The sequence below is a fragment of the Cupressus sempervirens genome, chromosome 9 (genome assembly GCF_028749045.1).
Source record: "Cupressus sempervirens isolate cs-2001-9-10 chromosome 9, ASM2874904v1, whole genome shotgun sequence".
NCBI classification, from domain to species: domain Eukaryota; kingdom Viridiplantae; phylum Streptophyta; class Pinopsida; order Cupressales; family Cupressaceae; genus Cupressus; species Cupressus sempervirens.
Window position 1 is genome coordinate 80103175 of NC_143126.1, and position 21976 is coordinate 80125150.

At 36.3% G+C, this 21976-nt stretch overlaps 1 protein-coding gene across 1 annotated transcript in view; it reads right to left on the bottom strand.

Moving 5' to 3' along the window:
* ARF3 (ADP-ribosylation factor 3) overlaps positions 1–14920 on the bottom strand; it is a 44783-nt gene extending 29863 nt beyond the window's left edge. The window contains exons 1-4 of the mRNA XM_089799088.1: positions 14632–14920; positions 13387–13425; positions 11653–11715; positions 3202–3220 (exon numbers count right to left, since the gene is read on the bottom strand). Coding sequence (XP_089655214.1) covers positions 3202–3220; positions 11653–11715; positions 13387–13425; positions 14632–14734 — 224 coding nt within the window. The 5' untranslated portion in view covers positions 14735–14920. The remainder of the gene's footprint in view (positions 1–3201; positions 3221–11652; positions 11716–13386; positions 13426–14631) is intronic.
* Positions 14921–21976: the final 7056 nt, after the last annotated feature.

Genomic DNA, 21976 nt, shown 5'->3' on the forward strand with positions numbered 1-21976 from the left:
TTTCTAAAGTTCTTCCACAAAAAATTATGTCAGATGTTCCCATTTTAGGATTTTTACCATTTTTTTCGCAAAAAAAACAATGTTTTGTAAACTTCAATTTCAGGGTTGTCGATTTTTCCACAAAATCATGGTTTCAAGTTTGTCGATTTCAGCAACTAATCTCAGAATGACAGTCTTTGTTTACCCAACATCAGTTTGGACGGATTCTAGTACCCTAGGTCATTCACATTCTGCAGAGGGTCTCAGCAGCAGCATAGTATTCTAAAGAGAAGCAGTCTTCTTTGCATTTGTGACCAAAAGACCTGCATATTGTGTCTTTTGTAGGGTGGTATGTTGACCATCGAGGGAGGGTATTAGACTATTTACCTATTTTTAGTGTTTCTTAGTTGCTTTATTAATGGTCATCTTAAGTTTAAGTACTTGCTATTTTTAGTGTCGCTATTTTAGCACTTCATTCTTGTAACCTTTATTTAGGGAGCCTTCTCTCCTCTATTTAATTCATTGGATTTCATTGAAACATTTGAATAGATAATAACCAAGTACGAAATCATGTAGATAAAGGGTGTGATAACAGTGAAACATGAGGGGAGTGTGGTTAAGAGTAGGCACAATTAAGGCATGTCGGTCCCAAACGAGTTGACACAACCATACATGTACAAGAAACCTATATACCAGTGTTACCCCGACGCAGGGGTGCGGCAGTGCGGGGGGATGTCGGGACAAGTTTTGGGTGCGAGAAAAAATGGACCTAAATTTGGGGACGGCGCGGGTGCAGTGGCAGGGAGGGAGGGTAAGGAGGTGGTTGCATAGTATATATATATAATATATTTGACTAAAAATGCTAATTATGAAATGATACTTCAATATATTATATAACATACCAAATATAGTTGAACAGAGAAAATTGAAATGCGATTCACAAACCATAAATTCAAACTTGAAACTTGAAACTTCATAACCATTACCAATGACCATTTAACAAATTAACTTAGTTCAAGATGCAAGATTCAAAATTCATTGTTCAAATATGAATATCATAAAGATGCTCATGATGACAATGAGCAGTGAAATGAAATAATGTATCATAGCCATATCAAAATGAGTACAATCAACAAAATGACAAAATGTCAATAATGAGAATGGAATCATCCCAAGTGCTCTCTAAGCATGCATAAAAAACAAATCAAAAAAGAAAAGAACAAATTTATTTTTTTTAACTTTTTAAGCCATTCAGCCAGCCGCACCCTGCGAGCACCTTGGGAGCACCCCCGCACCCGAGCACCTGCGAACTACTCAGGTGCTCGACCGGTGCGGCCGAGGTGCAGCGGCACATTTTCGGCCAGCAGGGGTACTCGAGTGCATCACGCACCCACACCGGGTGCTTCGGGTTTTTTACCTGGGTGCGCACTATATACACAACCAAGTGCTTCAATCCCTTCTTATCTAGAAAATGCAAAATTGATCCTAAATATTCCGACTATTTAGCCTCCAAGTCTTTTTCGGACTAAATGAAATTTTATTGTATAAAACCTATTGGTCGTCTTTTGAGGAAAAACCTTTTCTGCCATAAGTGATAGATATTCTTACTGTTTATTAAATTATTTGGTATGTAACAAGAGTTTATTGTTCCTTTCTTGTTAAGTTTGGCATTACAAGGATAGAAAATGTAATGCTGTTGCAAATTTTTGAGGAGATACTAATTTGAGGGTAATTCTATTTTCCAAGAAGGATATGTTTGACTTTTATTTAAACCATGCATATGTTTGATTTTTGTTTCCGCCATGTAATTAAAACAGAAAACATTACAATAGTATTATGATGATAATCAAGGCTCAAGTTCAATTTATAAGGATTTAAGTTTGATCATTTCCCTGTGTACTTTTGTCAACTAATAGATCTCATTCATTTGCCAAACCTGATTTGGAGATATCAAATTTCCTAAGAATGCAACAGCTTGATAATTTCTGAAGGATGCACAAAAATAATAATTAATGTTTACAAGGGGATTAAAATATGAAACACTTCGAAATTGATAATCCAGCAGACTGGTTTTTAAGATTGGTATAGTGTGTTGAAATGGTCTTCTAAAATAAGGTGGTCAAAACATAATAAAGGGTAACAAAGACCTTGTTCCTAGGACAAGTAGTCTTGAAAATCCTTAATACCATAAACCAAGGATATCCCCGCTGCAGGATAGGGTTAACATTATATCCATGGGTAAAACTAACACAAATTTACTGAGAGTCTACATGTTGGTTTCTTCAATGTGTTACACCATATTAGCTACCCTGTCCATATATTATTTCGAACAATATGTGTGAATATTCATGTGCCTTGAATAAATCAGCTTGGTAACTAACAGAGCAGTGCAGGCCTATGGTGGTAATTCGAGCTTTGAAAAAAAGGGTAACCAGCTTAAAAAGGAAGTCATTGATAAAAAGTAATCCCTGACAGATTGAAATCAGTATGCAAGGATGTTGCAACACATCTACAAACACAAGGCTCTAGAAAGTGAATGATAGTAAATTGACAGTCTAGGCTAAATAGTAAATTGGCAGTCTAGGCCAATGGGACTCAAAAGTGTATTTAATTACATTAAAAAAACACTGGAATAAAAGGAGCCATGGGTTTAGGCAAGAGCCTGCAACACAACAGTAAATTGTGAGCCTCTCGTCTGGGAGGTCTTGAGTCGACTCTATTTGAGCTTAACACATAATAATAACTAATCTGAACAAATAATAGCAATAAATAAATAATCTAGGCTTCAGCCCATTATGTATCAAAAAAAAGGAGCCATGGGTTCTCAAACAAACTAAACAATTAAACAATGGAAACAAAACTAGACAGTTTCAATCTAAAACAATTAAAACCCCAAATTTTGCAATCTAAATTCAAGTACACAATGTCATTTGAGAGGAGAAACCCTTAAAGCAATGCCAAAATTTTCTGTTATCATAGTAATGTTGCAAATTTGTTTCCTTTGCCAAACAAAAGGACAACAATATATGGTACATAGCCCTACAAAGATCCATATCTTGTTTATATGATATAATCATAGGTATAAATATAATAACTAGTGTACATCAACTGTGAATGATAAAAAATACAAATCCACCATAACAAGAACATGAAGGATATAGGCAGAGGATTAACTGATATGAAACATAACTAATTGAGGAGGAAGATAAAATTGAGAGTTACCTGATACTGGTTTGTCCACCTGTCATATTAAAGCAGAAACATTATGTCAACAGCATTGTATTTAAAAATGTGCCAAATCTAAATAAATGTTTCAAGTATGCTTGAATCAAAAGAACATTAAATTTACAAAATTTATTCATGTTAATCCTTGGATTAGGATATCTTTGAAATATGCATCTCTCACTGTCACGTAACAATGTTAATGCATCCATATGGTCGTTTTGAAATATCTAATATTTGTGTTTTGTTGGTCCAATTACAAAGTTTGTTTACAATGTTAGCCACAAAACTCAATAAGTGCAAAAAATATTGGCAGTGAATCATATTTTTTCCCTAAAACATACCTTTTATCAGATTACAGCATTTTGAACACCATCGAGGAGATTTTGCAACTATATTGATGTTCTCAAACATCATAACCATGCCAAAAATTAAAAAATTGAAGCACTCAAGGAAACATTTATTTTTATCCTGTTCTAAGAAACACTTATTTTTATCCTATTCTAGATGCAAAATGAAATAATAATAAACCACACTGCAAAAAGGTGTGAGGGTACAAGTTAGGATAGGAAAATAAGAGTCTCTTCAAATGTATAGCAATATAAGTTGCACTTATACAAATGTAGCGAGAGAAAAAATCTATACGAAAAAAAACCTAAGAGAATAATGTCCCCACTCATAAGGGAGTTTGCAAGTAATGGAAGTTGTTCTCAGTAAAGGGTTTGGAGAAGATATCTGTGATCTGCTCTGTCGCAGGACAATACTAGACATTGGATCAGCTATCAACAATGTACATGTGGATCTCTATGTGTTTGGATTGTTAAAAAGGACCTGGTTCTTCAAGATCTAAATGGCACTCTGGTTGTTAAACAAAATAAGGATTAGTGAAATATACTAAAGCAATATAGCTTAGATGGCAGCATTAACAGACCCTTCATACAAACCTCAATCGAAGAAAAAGCAATGGCATGCTACTTCTAGCTCTGCAACAAATGGGGCCAAAACTAAAATGAAAACTGTACCTAATGTAAACTTATGGCCATCAATATCACCAACACAATAAGAATTGGTATATCCAATCAATTTTATACCTACAACTAATGAATCACTTGAATATCACCAACCCAATAAAAATTGGTACATCGAATCAAATTTATACCTACAACTAGTGAATCCCTTGAATGTATATGCCATGTATATTATAGGTGTTTAGCAAATTTCTGATGAAACTCATGAGGCTCTCATGCGAAGTGTGGCATACCAAGCACATAGAAAATGTTGGAGTGAGTATGAGTTGAATAGATGACGCTCTCAACAAGCTGATGATACAAGGTAGTATCAACCAATGGAGTGGAACACTTCGTCTCAAGCTTAATTCCAGATTCCAGATACAAAAGGCATTGGGGAAAGCTTATAATCAGCCTTAACGAACCAAACTGTGAAATCATGTGTGTATTTGGATTGAGCAAGTGTGATCCTGAAAGAAGACTACATGATCTCAATCTTAAGAAAGTAGTGCAATAAACCAAAGGAAATCAGTAGTACAGAGCAACCTTAACTCTAGGAATGGTGGATAAGGTGATCGCTATGAAAATCAATACACCAACATGGAGAACTAAAAGAAAAAGAGAGAATTCCAGTCACAGAATCCAGTCATTCAAAAGTAAGTGACATCTGGTTAACCCAACTAAGAGAAGAAAGGAGTCCATTGCAACATACTTGTGGCCAAACAGAGACTTCCTCAACCTACCAACTAAAAATGACATTGAAGGAATTCCTATCGCTGCTCCATGTAAAACTCCTCATCAAGAAATACAATCTCAACATACATCTAATGATAGCCCAACCATGAGTTGCACTAACAGCAAGAATCAGGTGAATGACGTTCATTTAGTAGTAATTACAAAGATTTCTATGTAGTCAATACCAAGAACTTGGCAGAAGCCATTAGTCACTATCTGTCTATTGTACTTGTCTTTAGTACCACCTGCTATAGATTTGGTTAATAGATCCACTTACAAAAAACTAGTTTTCTTCACTTAGGAAATGGAACAAACTCCCATACAATGTTCTGAAGCAAAAAGCTGTAATCTTCTTCATGGCAAATCCTACTCATGAATATCTGATGCTTCGCAAAAATGACTATGGAATTGAACCTGTGCTGTGGCCATGTGGAAGATCCCAATGTTGTGACTGAGTCCTCTGAGTATCCGATGTATCCCGAACAAGAGTCTCTGTTTGTTGCAATGTTTGTTAAGCACAACAATGCATACAGTGTGATGGTAATGAAGGAGGAGAATCTGCAACCTCTGAATGCGAACCCAGCATATGGGGAGGTAAAACAATAAACCTTGCAAGTTTAAGAAGCAAGAGAAAAGTACTCTGTGTCACTGCATTAGAATCTAACCTGAAATAAATGTTGGGGGTAAGTTGAAAGAACTTTCCTCAAAATGTACACTTCTCTCAATATAGAACTCATGTGTACTTTGGATCTATGAGAAGATAACCCTTAACATTATTGGATATCCAACAAATATGCAAGGCTGATCCAACAATATGCAAGGCCAATTTTGTGGTTACAAAGCCACATGCTTCTTGGAAGGAACGTAACCGCAAGTGGGACTACAAAAGGGTTCTTGCTGCACCAAGCTTCAAAGCAGGGAGCACTATTTAGGATATGACAAGCATGGTTGATACTTGATAGCTTTAGCCCAATATTCAGGTGCAAGTGAGCATAAATCATGCAGCTAGCCATCTCTTTCAAAGCTAAGAAGTCTGATATTTTCACTTCACAACACTATTTTGTTTGTGGTGTGTAGGTAACTAACTGTTGAATATTAATCTCCTCAAGGGTACAGAATTGCTCAAAGTAATTGTTTGCATGATACCATTGTTAGTGCGGAGAATCATCACATATTCCTGGGATTATTTTTCCACACGAGCCTTGAAGTCTTGAAACCTATTGAAGACTTCACCTTTCTACTAAAGGTAGAAGAACCATGTGAATCTAAATGAAGGTGTGCAAGTAGCAGGCGCTGCTAAATGAGAAGGATGAAAATGATACCACTAAGTCAATATGAACAAGCTCAAGGAATTTTGAAGCCCTACCAGCCTTCGGCTTGTCAAGTTTGTCCTCAAGATGCTTGCCCAGGATACAACCTTGGCATACTCCATCTGAAAACTGAGCTATGGAAATCATATGGCATATCCTATGTTCTAAGCTACAATAGATATTGGAAATAAGAATGACCAAACCATTCATGCCATAGTTTTCTCATAAAGTCCAAATGGGTCAGCAAGGTAATAGGCAAGGAATTAGCCACAAATAAGGCCAAGAAAGTTGATCAACTTTTCCCACTGCAACTTGAGCAGTATCTTCAAGATTCATTATGACAATAGAATTAGTACACTCAACTTCCATACCATTGCCAAGATGATATATCTAATATGATGAAAGATTAGTGGTGAACAAGTCAAGCCCACAAAAAGGTCCTCAAATGTACCATTGTCAGAATCAATTGTACCTTTCCCTACAGCATCCATAGGAGAAGCATCACCATATATGAGGCACATTGCAATGTTCCAATGAAGAAAACCATTTTTTATTAGTGCCCATGTGGTGAAAGCACCAAAGTCAAGAATCCACTATCTATCAGATCTTCTCAAAACAAGTATCATAGCTTTCCCTTTACATGGTCAATCATTTTGCCCTAAGCATATGTTAGCTTTTCCTCCTGAAAAATCCCCTTCTTTAAAAGAGGATTTTGATTATGCTTGTGAAGCAAAGGACTGTAGTCAGTCTTTTTGTGGTTTGTTCTTGGACCTCTTAGGTTTCTTTTCAAAATGGCTTTGACTCTTTCCGTACTTGTGGATGACTGGCCAAAAAATCCTTCACTTGGATAGATTTATGAGACTAGTTGACACTAGATTTTCCTATTCAAGCATCAATATTAGGGGATAGTGTATGCTTTTCTCATTATCAGCTAGTAAGTTTGAAACCAGAGATAAAGCAGCACATTCTAGACCAAATTTGTTTAGTGTACCAATTCCCAATTGCATGTCCCTTTTTCTCAATATCACAATCTTTGAGGTATGCTCTAAGGTCGTCAACCTTTGTTACATAGTTATGGATGTTGTCAAAAATCTTGGTATCCAGCCTAATAAGATCATTATCAATCTAAAAGCCCCAGACCTCATCAATTTTATCATAAAATGTTTTAAGTTTATCCTGTGCTTCTGTAGGTGTTGCGCATGAATCAAGATGAAACAAAAGATCAAGGGAAATAAAAGTACGAAAAAGATCCAAAAAAAAATCCTCTTCGGATTCTTTAAATTTGTCCTAACATGTAAAGCAGGGACCTATCAGATACCAACTCACGGATGCAATCCTGGCGAAATAGGATAAGGGGTGGGGGATCTATATCCTAAGTCATTAAAGCATTCTATATGTTTGGCTTCCATGTCACACAATTGTGTGGAGTTGGCAATGACAACTTGCAAGTTACCCGTGTGGAGGAAAGGTAGACTATGTACTAAAACTCAAAGCAAAGAAGATGATTGCACGAGCCCACCAAGACACCCCCTCTAAATTCCAAAGTTTATGATCCCCTCAAGCCAAAAAAAGGTATTTAGCACTTTATGAGTGTTTCAAATGTTGGATTCTAAGAAATGAAGGTATGTAATGCACCAAATTTTTACATTTTTTGAAAAATCTACTTGCGAAGGAAAAAACAAATCACAAATTTAAATTCCTTGTGAGATTCTAAGCACTTAAAGAAATCATCAAATTTACTTATCGAGTAAAAGTTATGAAGCATTGAAGTTTAAGGCTTTTCAGAGGGGTCAAATTCAAGCCTTGGTCCTAGATGGGGAACCCAATAGGTCTCTCGCGCAAAGTGATAGTAATAGCAAGGCAGTGTGAAAGTGGTGGTGAACCAAGAAGCCATGGCAATTCAGGTATCCACAGCAATGATCACTGGAGATAACAACTAGACATTACCTTAACTACTAGTGGTGACCTACGACAGTTTGCTTACTACTATCAATTACACTGCAATACCCTTTTAGATTTAGAAAGCAAATAATAAAATACATTTAAGCTGCATCAGACGGGAAAAAAAACATGATTTTTCCTACTTTTATGGATGTTTTCATTCTCTTAAGTTTCCAATTTTTCTCTATTTTTTCCCAATTAAACCAGAGTCATTAAGGCCCATTTATACTTCAATTAGAAGAGTCAAACCTAATTCTAACTTTCTAAGTAGTGCTACTATTGTGCCCTCACTAAGAACACTGTCACATAAAGAATATTAGCAGGGCTAACCTCAATTAGAATGATTTAACTATTAGCAGATAGACACAAAAAGGCCAACTAGATGAAGGTTTTGAGGCAGCTATTACCCAACATTAACTTCATGCAGTGCTACTTAACGAAGAGAGGTGTCCTTTGCCAAATGAAGGGGTATGACTTCTGTCATGATACCATCCTTAGCACAAGAAAATTGTCTTAATTTAAGACTGGCAATTTTCTATAACCCAGATCAAAAAAAAAAAAAAGCGGCAAAAACATGTGATGATTCTACTCCATTGAATTCAGTCATTGGTCCAATACCTATATTTAGATCGATATATTCTCAGAAATAAGATGAGGCTCATATATGTGGCTAAGGAACGAATTAAATTAGACACACAACCTCGTGTAATTATATCAGCAAGTTGGTACTGACTGTGAACTTGAAGAGTGATCATAATAAGGTAGCGATCTAATGTCTTTACAGCAGCAACTAAGATTGGTGAAGGATAAAAGGCCATTTGGAAGAGACAATACTCTTGAAGAGAGTGACCGCCAAAAAGGGACACAAACCTCCATTGCTAAGTAAAGGATTTTTACGGAGGAACTTCGATTGAAGGAGGGCATATGGTGAGATCAGCATCTGCCACTTAACAGAAAAAGGAAGAAGTCAGCATTCAACAAGCAAATCACAACAGATAGGGTCTACTTAATTTACAACGGCAGACCGGATTTAAATTACCTGCAAATAAGCTTGTATTCTACAAGTGTTGCGGTATGCAATGGAAAAAAAATTGATACCTGAACATTTTTTGTGTCTTAATATAAAATGCTATCCTTAATTATTAAGTTACTTATAACCTGACAAGCAATCATGTAGAGCGGAGAAGGAAATACAAGAAGAGAGCAGATACAAGATTGCCAAAGTAGGCCACCCCATGATGGATGACTGATGTGTCTGCCATACGTGGACCAAGGGGTTATTGCATTCCACCCTTGGGCTTAGATAGGAAGTTTTTTGGGCACCCTATTGCAGTTTCCTCTCCAATCTCTATGATGGCTGATTGTTGGAGAAGTCAAAAACATAGGCGAGTGAATAACGTGACACAACTAAGGAGGGCAGAGATGAGCATCCCCGCTAGGTAGGCCACCCCATGATGGATTTCTGAAATATCTGCCACATGTGAGCCAAGGGGGTATTAATTCCACTCTTGGGCTTACTGTGAGGATTGCTTTGGTTACCCTATTGTGCTCCCACATTCAACCCCTATTATGGTTGAATACCAAAATTGAATATGGATATTACCTGACTTCTTGAATAAATAATTGGTGGTATGAGATATATTTCAATATTATGTAATACAATAGCAGGACCTCAACCAGAATTTATCTTGCTCAAACGATTGTAATTGGTAATGTAATAACTCTTATTTTGCATTTCTTATTTTAACTGAATTTGTGATTCTAGAGCAATCCCAAAAGGACACATTACACTCCACTAAGGAAGATGTAAAAGGAGAGAAAGCTTATTTAAAGGAGGGGGATTTAGACAATTACAGAATTCAGATATCAGGGGGAAATTGAGATATAAAATACATATACGAGATAGACGTTGATTGCGAAAAAGAATAATATTCAGAGCCAATTTTGAAGAATAAATGTAGGATATAAATTAAGAACAGACATATCTATAATTATTGCAGAAATAAAGTTATTGCAGCTATTTGTGAGCAATTGTATCGATTCATTAAGAGCTATAAAATAATATTTTTTATAGCAGATTTTCTTTAGCAATCTATTTTAAATTTATAGTACTATCTTGCTAACAGAAAGGACGACCAGCCTTCCAAGTTCACAAGATACCAAGTGCACCACCCTGAGATGGATGGATGAGAGGTCCTACCATGCTCATGGATTGAAGAGCATTGAGGACCAGAAATCCAATCATATCCCTGGGCTTGAGTGTCTTATCAAGTACAACACTCCGAGATGGATGGACCAGAGATCCTACCATGCTTGTGTGCCACGGGGTGTTGATGACCAGAAATCCAATCATAACCCTAGGCTTGGTCGAGGAGGATGACCCAGCTCCAATGTGGTGGGGACCTAAAATCCTGTCATGCTTGTGGACAAGGGGTGTTGAGGATCAGAAATCCAATCATGGCACTAGGCTCGAGATTTTTCTCAAGTACACCACGGTGAGATAGATGGAAATGAAATCCACCTATTTTCTCACAATACAAGGACAACTATCCTTGAGATTGCAGTTAGCAAAATATTCCTAATGAGTTCATAGTACGATTGACTATAGGAATATGCCTTGATCAAAATGTAATTATGCACATGTAATAAGTTAGATATAAATGATGAATATATATTATTTTAAAGGTTATTATAGATTTTAGTTATTAAATGTCCTAATATGAATTTCTACTGACAAATGTTGTGTGCAGGCCCTAAATTAGAAATATTCCAGAAAAGGGGAACTTATGTATTTTATTCTAAGTTATTGATAAACATAATGTGATTCTCATCTTTAAGTTGGAAGAACTGTTTCAGGACTAAATTCAGGAAAATTTCAAAAAGGGACATTACACCTGCTATGATATATACACATAGACATATCAGCGAGTGTGTGCACATATGTGTGTGTGTGTGTGTGTGTATGTCATTCTCCTTTAAACGAAAATTTGGAGGTGTCATTTATAAAAATTGGATATGTTAAAACTGAAAAGTTATTCTTATTTCATTGATTCGAGTGACAAATGTCTAATGTAGATAATAAGTTAAGATATACTAACCATCACAAGCAAAAGAGTAGACTGTACAAATATATTAATGAAGAATCATAGAAAGAAATGAGAACAAAATAAATGGTTGAAGAAAAAAGTTAACAGAGCATCAAATAGAAAAAATCCTGCACATACACAAGTACAGGCTGCACTTGTGAAATATCCAACTCCTTATCAATAACTTGCAATAATGTTATTGACACTATTTCAGATAGAATCATCTATTTCTTAATAAAAAGGGGATTAGAGTTCTCTGCTGACTATTTTCAAGAGATCCACTGTTATGTTATTTTCAGTACCAATTCAGTATGCAATTAAAAACAAACATTAAAAAAAATATTGTATTGAAAATGACCACTCAATATTTACCTAGATCCCACACTTGAAACTTGATGTTGTTGTATTGAACTGTTTCAACATTAAATCCAATGGCTGCAATATCCACAGGACAGATAGCAGTTAATAATATCGTTATGGCAAACTGTTCAATCTGGCATGTGAAAACACCCAAATTATGCTGAAAAAACTAGTGTGTCAAAACAGCCAACTTTTTCTGACAAGTATTATGGAACTGCAGCAGTTCTATAATGCTTCACATAGATCCAATCTTAAAAAATAGGCCCACAATATGTGCAATTCCAGAATGTTGACAGTCCCTTTCACTAAACATAGAATAGACACAATAAACAGAGACAAAAAAAGCACTTTTTTGCACTGGTGTCATGAGAAAACATTTACTCTATTCCCAAACAATCACATAGCATTCTTGCTAACTGTGAATTATCTGACTAAAATGGGACATCTTAAGAATAGTAAAATTTGCTAATTGAGTGGAGCTTCTGTGGTCAACATTTAATTAGAATTAACTATCAAGTTAGATTCAAAAAGCTGTTAAAAATCCCCCAAAATAAAGATCTTGATTCAAAGTATATCCATCTGGAGATGTAATAGAAGCCCTGTTCCAACAAGCCTTTGTTTGTGACTAGAAGTGCCCCCAAACATCCTAGAACATGGACTGGCTTGAAGAGGTGAGGATAGATCTGCATGTTAAGATATGGTAAAGAATGTGCATACCAACATTAGAATGTGAAGTGATCCATTGAGCTAGGAATAAATTTAGTGACTATTTGCAACATATTTACTATTAGAAATAGAAATTTGCATTTATTCCTACAGTACCTTTATTTTGTTAATATAAAAATAAGATCTTCATGGAAATTAATAAATAATGAAAATATGATATAAAAATAAATATTTAATTTAAATTATCCCTCCGTAGGATGAGTTAAGTTATTCGGTAAGTGGTACTAAACCTTCTAGAACTGAGCAGTTGAAGAAAATCTAATTTTCTGCTTGAAATTCGCAGCACAAAACTGTATAGCCAGTGAATTTTAGAAGCATGTAGTGGAAGCAGGGATGGAGACTTACAGCAAACACTGAAGTAATTCTGCAGTGATTTTTTCCAAATGATAGCCTACATATGACAATGTTTAAGTCCGGGATCCTAAAAGAACTGGACCAGATGGTAGACAATTTGCAATCTAATTTTAGTGTAAATGGCTGATAATTTTTATATGGCATGCATTCTCAGATTAACAAGGTAGCCCTTCTCCACATGACCATTGCCATGATAAAGTCACTCTTATCCGCATTTCAAAAAATAACCAACATAAAATTAAAAAAGCAACTACATTTGCATGTACTGTAGCATGACGTTGCATTGATTAGAAGCTATAACGATCAGCTTCAGCAAACTGACATTTAGATGTCTTCATTTTCATAGCACATATAATCAAATCTTACAATGAAAGAATCTAGATGGAATTGGAATCAATTTTGCATTCCATTACACATGAAATTGATCAAATAAGATTCTAAAAAGCATATGACACAGCAGAAATCAGAGATTAATAGTTCTCGCTCTTGAAAATTCCATCAAACTATCTTCAATCAACACGAAGAAATCAAATTTGGATGCCACATGAAATACTGGATCAAAAAAAATTTCTGAACTTAAACAAAAATAAAGGTAACGTTTCAATAGCCTAGTTCACATTGTAAAACGGGAAGTCCAAACCCTCATTGGAAATACAGCGTACTTACTTGGAATAGTAGAAACCACCTCTCCCATCTGCAACCGATCTAAAGCATAAATTAAGGCAAGACCGAAATTATTCATTCAAAACTAAACTAAACCCTAAATTCACCATCTTAACCTAATGCTTTGCAATCCATTATCCCCGACACTACATTTACCTTCAGCATTGCAATTAGCTAACAATTAATTCTCTTAGACAAATATGTTGAGACTTAATATTTCGCAAAAGTTTGCAGAGCTTGCCAAATGGCAAAAGCTCAAGTGGTAAACAGATGGGACTTTTCACAATGGAGCTCTAGCTTTAAATCCCGAAAATGTCATCAGAAAGAGTTCGAACTCAAATTATAAAAGCATTGCGCATAACTTTAAATCTTCATGTCTAAACAGCAAAGGATGTCATGACGTGTTGAAAATTTTATAATTCGCCATATTCCTGATCAGGTATTCAAATTGGTTAAAATATATATACAACTGACTGGTATTCACCAGCCTACCATTAAAATTGAGTAGAGTCCCACATACACCTTGACTGGGAATCCAACCTAAATTAGAATAGTGTAAATTACCGCATCCAATACAGCGGACAACACCACTACTAATGAGATCAAGTAAATTACTGTATTCAACCTGCTAAGGTAGGAAATAATGAGACTGGACAAATACTACATCCAACGATTTACGCATTGCACTAAACCTTGAACTGAAATTGGACAAAACACCACATCCGACACCATGGGCACCCAAACTATATTGAAATCGGGTGAGATAGCAAATCCAGCAAGATGAACACGTAACCTAGTACAAAATAGAGTAAAACATTATATCCAGCTTGCAAAGCTGCGTAATATTCAAGTACAGCTGATTATCACATTCAAATTTGTGGCCTTAACCAGCGAAATAGGTCCAAGTCACTGATTAATTTGACAAAGGCGATACCCATGGGTAAGATGCATCTGGGCTAAACAGCCCTCTACAATCAATGCCATTATACCTAATCGAACTTAGAAAGTATTAAACTTGGGTGAAATAAGCATCTGGATGCAGCATATCCAACGCACTAAACTGGGGCAATTTCCTTCAAACTTGACGAAAGAATGTCTCTCGGCTATATAGAAACTTAACCTGGAAAGAGAAATTTCCCTTCAATCAAAGATTCAATTTAAAATTAAAATGCAAAACAAAAATCCCTGGAATGCTCACGATCATGAAATTGTAGATCGATTTAGTAACAATTTTATTTTAAAGGATACAGAGAATAGTGGTTTTCCCGGCATTGTCCAGGCCGAGCACTAAAATGCGAGCTTCCTTGTCTCCAAAGAGAGAGGAAAACAGCCTGGAAAAAAGCAATCCCATCCTTTTAAATCCTCAAATGCATCGACAGCTCTCCAGATCGGACGATTAATAAACTCTACAGCACAAAAATCCTTCAATTGCGCGTTTTGAGCCTGTAAATACACAGATTTATCTTCCCGTTTGTAAACATTTCGTCCGCGGTTCGAAACCCCGCAACGTAAGTCGCGTAGTGTAACGGCGAATTCCGTCGAAAGTGAGAGTAAAAGGGATAAATAATGTTCTCTGGTTTCAAGTTATTCCGCCTTTCTTAACGTGCGTGTTTTGACGGGAAAATTAACGGCTGGATTTCGATCTAGACTTAGTGTCGATCAACTAAAGCCGTCGATTATCTCTTCTAGTGGACGCATTTTAAGCGAGCAAAAGAGCACGATCACATCGAGATTTAGGCATGTGTCAAAGTTTTTGTCCGTTAGCACTCGATAAGATCTCTTTAAAAAAAGTGTGGAAGCCATAAAATTAGTAATTATCAATTTTATTTTAATTTTTCTATTTTCATTTTGTACCAAATTTATTTTTTATTTTTCTATTTTTAATTTGTTTAGGCTTTTTTTTGTTGAATAGATCAAAGATTTTAAGAACATTCACAAGGCTAAAGTAGTCTATGGGACCTATAAGCCAGCGCACACCTCTGGAAAGGAGGAAGAGAACTTCAGCAAGTTGTAACATCTTGTTCAACTCATCTCTTCGGTGGTGGATTTTGATAATCATATTTGTTGTGTTGCCTAACTATTTTCCCTCAAATATGTAGTTCAAATTGTCTTCCTCTAAAATCTTTGCATACCTAAATCTAATGTCTATGTATGTCGAGCACTCCACGATAAAGTGATGCTTTATCTCAACAACACCCATGTCACAGAATAAGCACGCCCTATTTTCTCATTCCTCTTTTCGAACCCTCATCTACATGTTTCACATCTGAGTTGATGGGAGCCAATTCTAAGTTGGGCTATGAGCATGTTTGCTCTCCATTTAATATTTGCTCCTATATATACTTTTTCCTCATGATTTGGTGTGTGATTAAATTCCTTGCTATATTAAGATTTTTTTCGCATATCATGCATTGTCCTTATGGTATTTTGAAACTTTTCACAAACAATTTTTTTTATTTCTACATTACTAATTGGGCACCCTTGAATGTTAATATCCGATTTTTTCATCCACTTGTCATTTTGCCTCATCCACGTGCCTTCTCGTATCTAGTCTTTCCTCTATAACTAAATTAGGCCAACAGTAGCTTTCCATACCTTGAGTTTTCTTTAGGTAACTTAGTAGTTGAACCATTGCAATTATTTCTAATGGGAAGGAGCTAGCTTCTGCCAATACGATCCCACGCGGCACAATTGTCTTGAATTTGAGGTTGATGATGATAAAGTGTTTATGCATTCTCTCAACATGTCACCACTTTAAATATTCAAAAAAATCACTACCCAATTTTAAATATTCAAGTTGTAACCCATCAATATCTCGAGCTTTTTATGTAGCTAATTATGCTATGAGTAATATCTTCGTTGCTGAAAAGATCCTCCTTGGACTTAATTATCAAGGTTTTGTGCTCTCCCAACCCACGTTCATAAAGTATCTTGGCATGCTCTAGCCATTGAGCCCCTGTGATGTCATTTTCAATTTGTGTCTTCTTTTGTCATAGCTCTTTCCAAAACTTTTTGGAGTTACTTTTCCCCAAGTTGATCAACTCAAGCCTTCTTAAGTCCACATAATGCTCTTTCTTTTGTCTTGAAAACTTTTCATACTTTTTTGTTTTCTTTATTCATTTTGATTCTCAAACTCCTTTTTCCCATCTTGCACTCGTCATCTACCAAGGATTAGTCGGGAAGATATTCTTAGTGCCTCTTTTGGGCCTTGATCTTTTACATTCCTCAATAGCCTTGGTGGTAATAAGGACAAGGTGATCTTTGTCAAGAGGGTGCTATTTTAGAATATTAATATTATTTTCTTGATTCTCAAATAGTCGATTAAGCAAACCTTTGAAAATATTTGTATTTTCTAGCATCATTAAAATTCTAACAACCAAAGGCAGCTTCATGAAGGAGTTTGAACACTTTTTTGCCCTTTAGTGTGAGTGATCAGCTTCAATAGATTTGGATTGTGGTCGGAATTTAGCCCAGTTGAGTATTTCCTTTATCTCAAATTCAATTATCATGAGGTGTAGCTTTGAGAACAGTTGATATAGTCAACCACACTTTGTCCATTTTTTGTTTTGCAAGTGATGCCCCAAAATTTAGGTTATCTTTACATACCATTGCATATGACCATGTTGTAAAGGTTGCAAAAACCCAATAATTCAACACCATAGTGACTGACCTTTCCCTTGCTATCATGTGACAACCTTTCCTAATATTGTGCCAATGCTTCTTCTAACCATAATAGATCATTGCTTACTTTGTAACTTCTATTGAGATTAAGAGTTTGATTGTTTGTTGCCCTAGCATTAAAATCGCATACGATCAAAATTTTGCCCAAGGATCTAAAGGCATAAATATCCTTTTTGAGAAAATTATATGGATCTTTGCGATCAAGATTCTTCTTCTTATATGTTTTTGAGCCTTTAGGAGCTAAGTAGCAAGCATCAAACGTTATAGGCTTTTAAGAGGAAAAGGGAGACACTTAAATAGGACCATAGGTCTCCCTACTTCCGGGGCACTAAGCCATTCAAATATGTGTGCAAGGGAAAGAGGGGAATTTTTCAAATATGATTCCACTTATTATCCAAATTAGATTAGCCAAGACCCAAAGGAAATGGGGCGCTAATAGTAAATTTGAATTATAAAGGGGGATGCAATACACGAAAATATATTCTTTGGCCTTTGATAGGAAAATATGAATATAAAATTGAACTAGTTGCTTAAATAATGTAAATCTAGATGTTATGTGAACACAATTAGCCCAACTAAGATATATACATGAAAGGAAATAAAATATAAAAGACTCACCTTGAAATGTGTAGAGGAAGATGTATTTTGGCTCCAAAACTCACAGACCTGAACTATTTTTGAATATCCATTCATGGATCTTAGAATAAAATGATGAAAGGAACAAAACCCAAAAATCCCCTCAAACATGGAGATTTGAGGACTAGGTCAACTTGCGAAGATGTCCTACAACTAGGTTGACATAGTTCAAAAACCTAAAACTGAGTTCTCTATAAAACTCCCAAAAAATAGGTTCTAAATCTACAAACCTTTCTCTGATATCCTGTAGATCAACACAAAAGAGAAGAGTTTTGTGGTTGGGGTTCGATGAGGGTTTGCCTTGGTCAAGCGCCCTAGGTTAAGGAATTAACCATAAATGAGAAATGTAAATGCAAATTTTTGGAAGACAAGATAAATGTTAAGATTCACCTTGCTTGAAACCCTTGAGTGACGGATCTGCCATAATCCCATCATGGTGCCACGGATATATAAGTGCATCAATGAAAAAGATGATGAATGCTTCAATGTAGATCTCATACCTTGATGGCCAATAATAAGTTAGATATTAAAGAGGAAATGCCTACAAAGGATCCTTCAACACTAGAAACAAATCTCCTATTAGAAATGCTTTAGAATAACTGAGAGGGGGGGTGAATCAGTTATTTAAGGTCCAAATGTCCAATTCAAACTTTTTCATCAAGTAAAGTGAGCTCATTAAATTGTTCATTCATTCAAGCTTAAAACTTTTCTACTTAGCAAGTTACTATAAATCAATATGTAAGGATAACACATGAAGAATCAACACATAATACAACGATTTATGTGGAAACCCAATTTGGGAAAAACCACTAGCAACATGCTACTCAATTCTCACTCTTCTGAAGTGATGCCCTGTGAAAGGCCTACCCTATTAAAGGCTACAACACACTGTTAAATGTGACCTGGTCAGAGGTTTTATCCACCCTGTTAGAAGTGGGCCTGGTTAGAGGACTTTAGAACATTCATTTGGAATGCCACCCTATTAAAGGATTTAAAAATGGCTATTAAACCAACCTAAGTCCATAGGATTTAACCCTAACTAATACATTTTCTAGAGAGTAATAATAAGGGGTTTTGACCTGATTACAGCTTACAACTTATCTTGCAAATTTTAGATCACTCTTCCGCTCATAACATTGCCTGACTTTCAGTCTCTGCAACTCTGATAGCTTGTCCTTCTCTCAAGCTTCCTCTCCTTGAGTCTTCATCCTCAATGTACTAGTGCAATCATCTTTCTGACCACTTATCAAAGTAGATCTTTGTGCTCTGTTCTTCCTTCACCTTGATGTCTTCTCCTTGACACCCTTCAACTAGTTCGCAATTTGGCACACCAGTAACTCTTGCTTCTTAGCATGTGACTCCTTAAATAGAAGTTTGGAATTCTCTTTCCCGCTCAATTCTTCCATCCTTTAATTTCAATTCAAATGGATTAGGTAGGATTCATTGAATCTAACCCATATTTTGTTTCTTCTAGAAACCTCTTCAATATGTTAGGATAAACCACGGACAGAAATAAAAACTACATGCAAATATAACCAATAACATAAAATAATAGAAAACACAGAAATGAACACAAGGCACCAAGATTTAACGTGGTTCACCCAATCCCTGGGCTACGTCCACCAAACAGCAAGTCCGATCTTATTATAATCCAGTGATTACAACCTGATTACAATCTGTAATCCCTTACAGCTCAATACCGCCGCAAGAACCAATTTCGTATCACCACACATGAAAAATACCCAACCCTAAGCCCCTTTTATACAAGTATTAAACCGCTTTAGGGTTATAACATGTCAGCCATATGTCGGCCATAATATGTCGGCTACTTCCCAACAAAAAAAATTTCCCACTATTTATGAAGTATGTACAGTACTTTCCTGATCAGTCACCACAATCTAACAATCTCCCACTTGGGGACTGATCAGGCTCCACACTAAACAACAATCTCCCACTTGGAGACTGATCCTGTAGCAATACAACTACCGCATGGGGCTCCCACTGGATCAAATCACCCTGGACTCTGTTGTTCTTTTGTTCACATTTAGTCTAAAAGACCAACTGAAGCTGAAGAGGAGTTCAGCTTGTCCCTTGTTACAACCTTTGTCAACATATCTGCTGGATTTTCATTGGTATGTATCTTCTCCAGCTTTAACTGTCCATCCTCCAAAACTGACCGAATGAAATGGTACCGCAACTGTATGTGTTTGGTCTTAGAATGCAGAGTTGAATTCTTAGCAAGATGAATGGCACTCTGACTATCTGTGAACAAATAATTATCCTTCTGAGGATGTCCCAATTCTTCCAAGAAGAACTGAAGCCATATCATCTCTTTTGCTGCCTCTGTAGCAGCAACATACTCTGCCTCTGTAGTGGAGAGAGCATTAATCTTCTGTAGCCTAGAAACCCAGCTCACGGCTGCCCCACCAACAGTAAAGACATAACCTGTAGTACTCCGCCTGGTATCAATATCCCCAGCCAAATCTGAGTCAACATAGCCCTGTAAATCAGTAGTAGAGCCCCCAAAGTGTAAACACTTATTGGATGTTCCTCTCAAATATCTGAGAATCCACTTGACAGCATTCCAATGCTCAAATCCTGGATGACTCATATACCTGCTAACGACTCCCACTGCATGTGCAATATCTGGCCTAGTGCATACCATAACATACATCAAACTTCCTACAGCTGAAGCATAGGGTACCTTGGACATCTTATCCTCCTCTTCCTGTGTCTTGGGACACATCTCCTTAGTCAATTTCAAATGACCAGGTAAAGGTGTGCTGACAGCTTTAGCATTCTCCATAGAGAAACGTTGCAACACCTTCTCAACATAATCAGCTTGAGATAGCGTCAATGTTCTGTTCTTCCTATCTCTACAAATCTTCATACCAAGGATTTGTTTTGCTGCCCCCAAATCCTTCATAGCAAATGCATGTGCTAATTGGTGTTTCAGCCCCTTAATATGATCCATGTTAGACCCAGCTATAAGCATATCATCAACATATAAACATAAAATAATGTAGCTATCATCATCCAACCTCTTAAAATAAACACAGTAATCTGAATGACACCTATTATATCCATGCTCATGCATAAAACTGTCAAATTTCAGATACCATTGCCGAGGTGCTTGCTTCAAGCCATATAAACTTTTCTTCAATTTGCACACTAAGTTCTCCTTACCTTTGACCTCAAAACCCTGTGGCTGAGCCATATATATTTCTTCATTCAAATCACCATGAAGAAAGGTTGTTTTAACATCCATCTGCTCTAAATGCAAATCTTCAGTAGCCACAAGACTTAAAACAGTACGAATAGAAGTCATTTTAACAACAGGAGAAAATATCTCATCAAAATCAATTCCCTTTTTCTGTGCAAATCCTTTTACAACTAACCTAGCCTTAAATCTTTTCTTACCTCCTTCCTCTTCTTTCAACCTGTAAACCCATTTATTCTGTAAAGCCTTTTTACCTGCAGGCAGCTTGCACAAATCCCATGTCTTATTTTTCAGCAAAGAGTCCATTTCATCTTTCATTGCAGACTCCCACTGAATCTTAGTATCCACCTGCACAGCTTCATCATAATTTTCAGGTTCACCAGCATCAGTAAGTAAAATAGAATACAAAGAGGGAGAAAACCTTTGTGGAGGTCTAATTGGCCTTGTTGACCGTCTAACATTCACTGGTGTGTGTGGTATTTGTTGTTGCAGTTGTTGCACATCATGAGGAATGGCTGGAACATTAGCTTTTGGAGTATCATCCAGCACTACATAATCATCTTCTTTCTTCTCATGTTGTTGCAATAGATCTTTGTACAACACTTTTTCATTGAATATGACATCCCGACTTCTTATAATTTTATGATTTTCAAAATCCCAAAGCCTGTAGCCAAATTCATTAATGCCATATCCAACAAAGACACATTTCTTTGATTTAGATTCTAGCTTGGTTCTATTTTCAGAGTCTATATGAGCAAAAGCTTCACAACCGAAGGTCTTGAGAAAAGAATAACTCACCTTCTTACCAGTCTATGCTTCCTCTAGAATACCACAGCCCAAAGGAGTAGAGGGTCCTCTATTAATCAAATATACTGCAGTATTGACAGCCTCCGCCCACATGTGTAAGGGCAACCCAGCATGCAACCTCATGCTCCTTGCGCGCTCCATTATAGTCCTGTTCATGCGTTTAGCCACTCCATTTTCCTGTGGAGTCCTTGGAACAGTTTTTTGTCTACGAATACCATTAATGGAGCAATAATCTTCAAATTCATGACT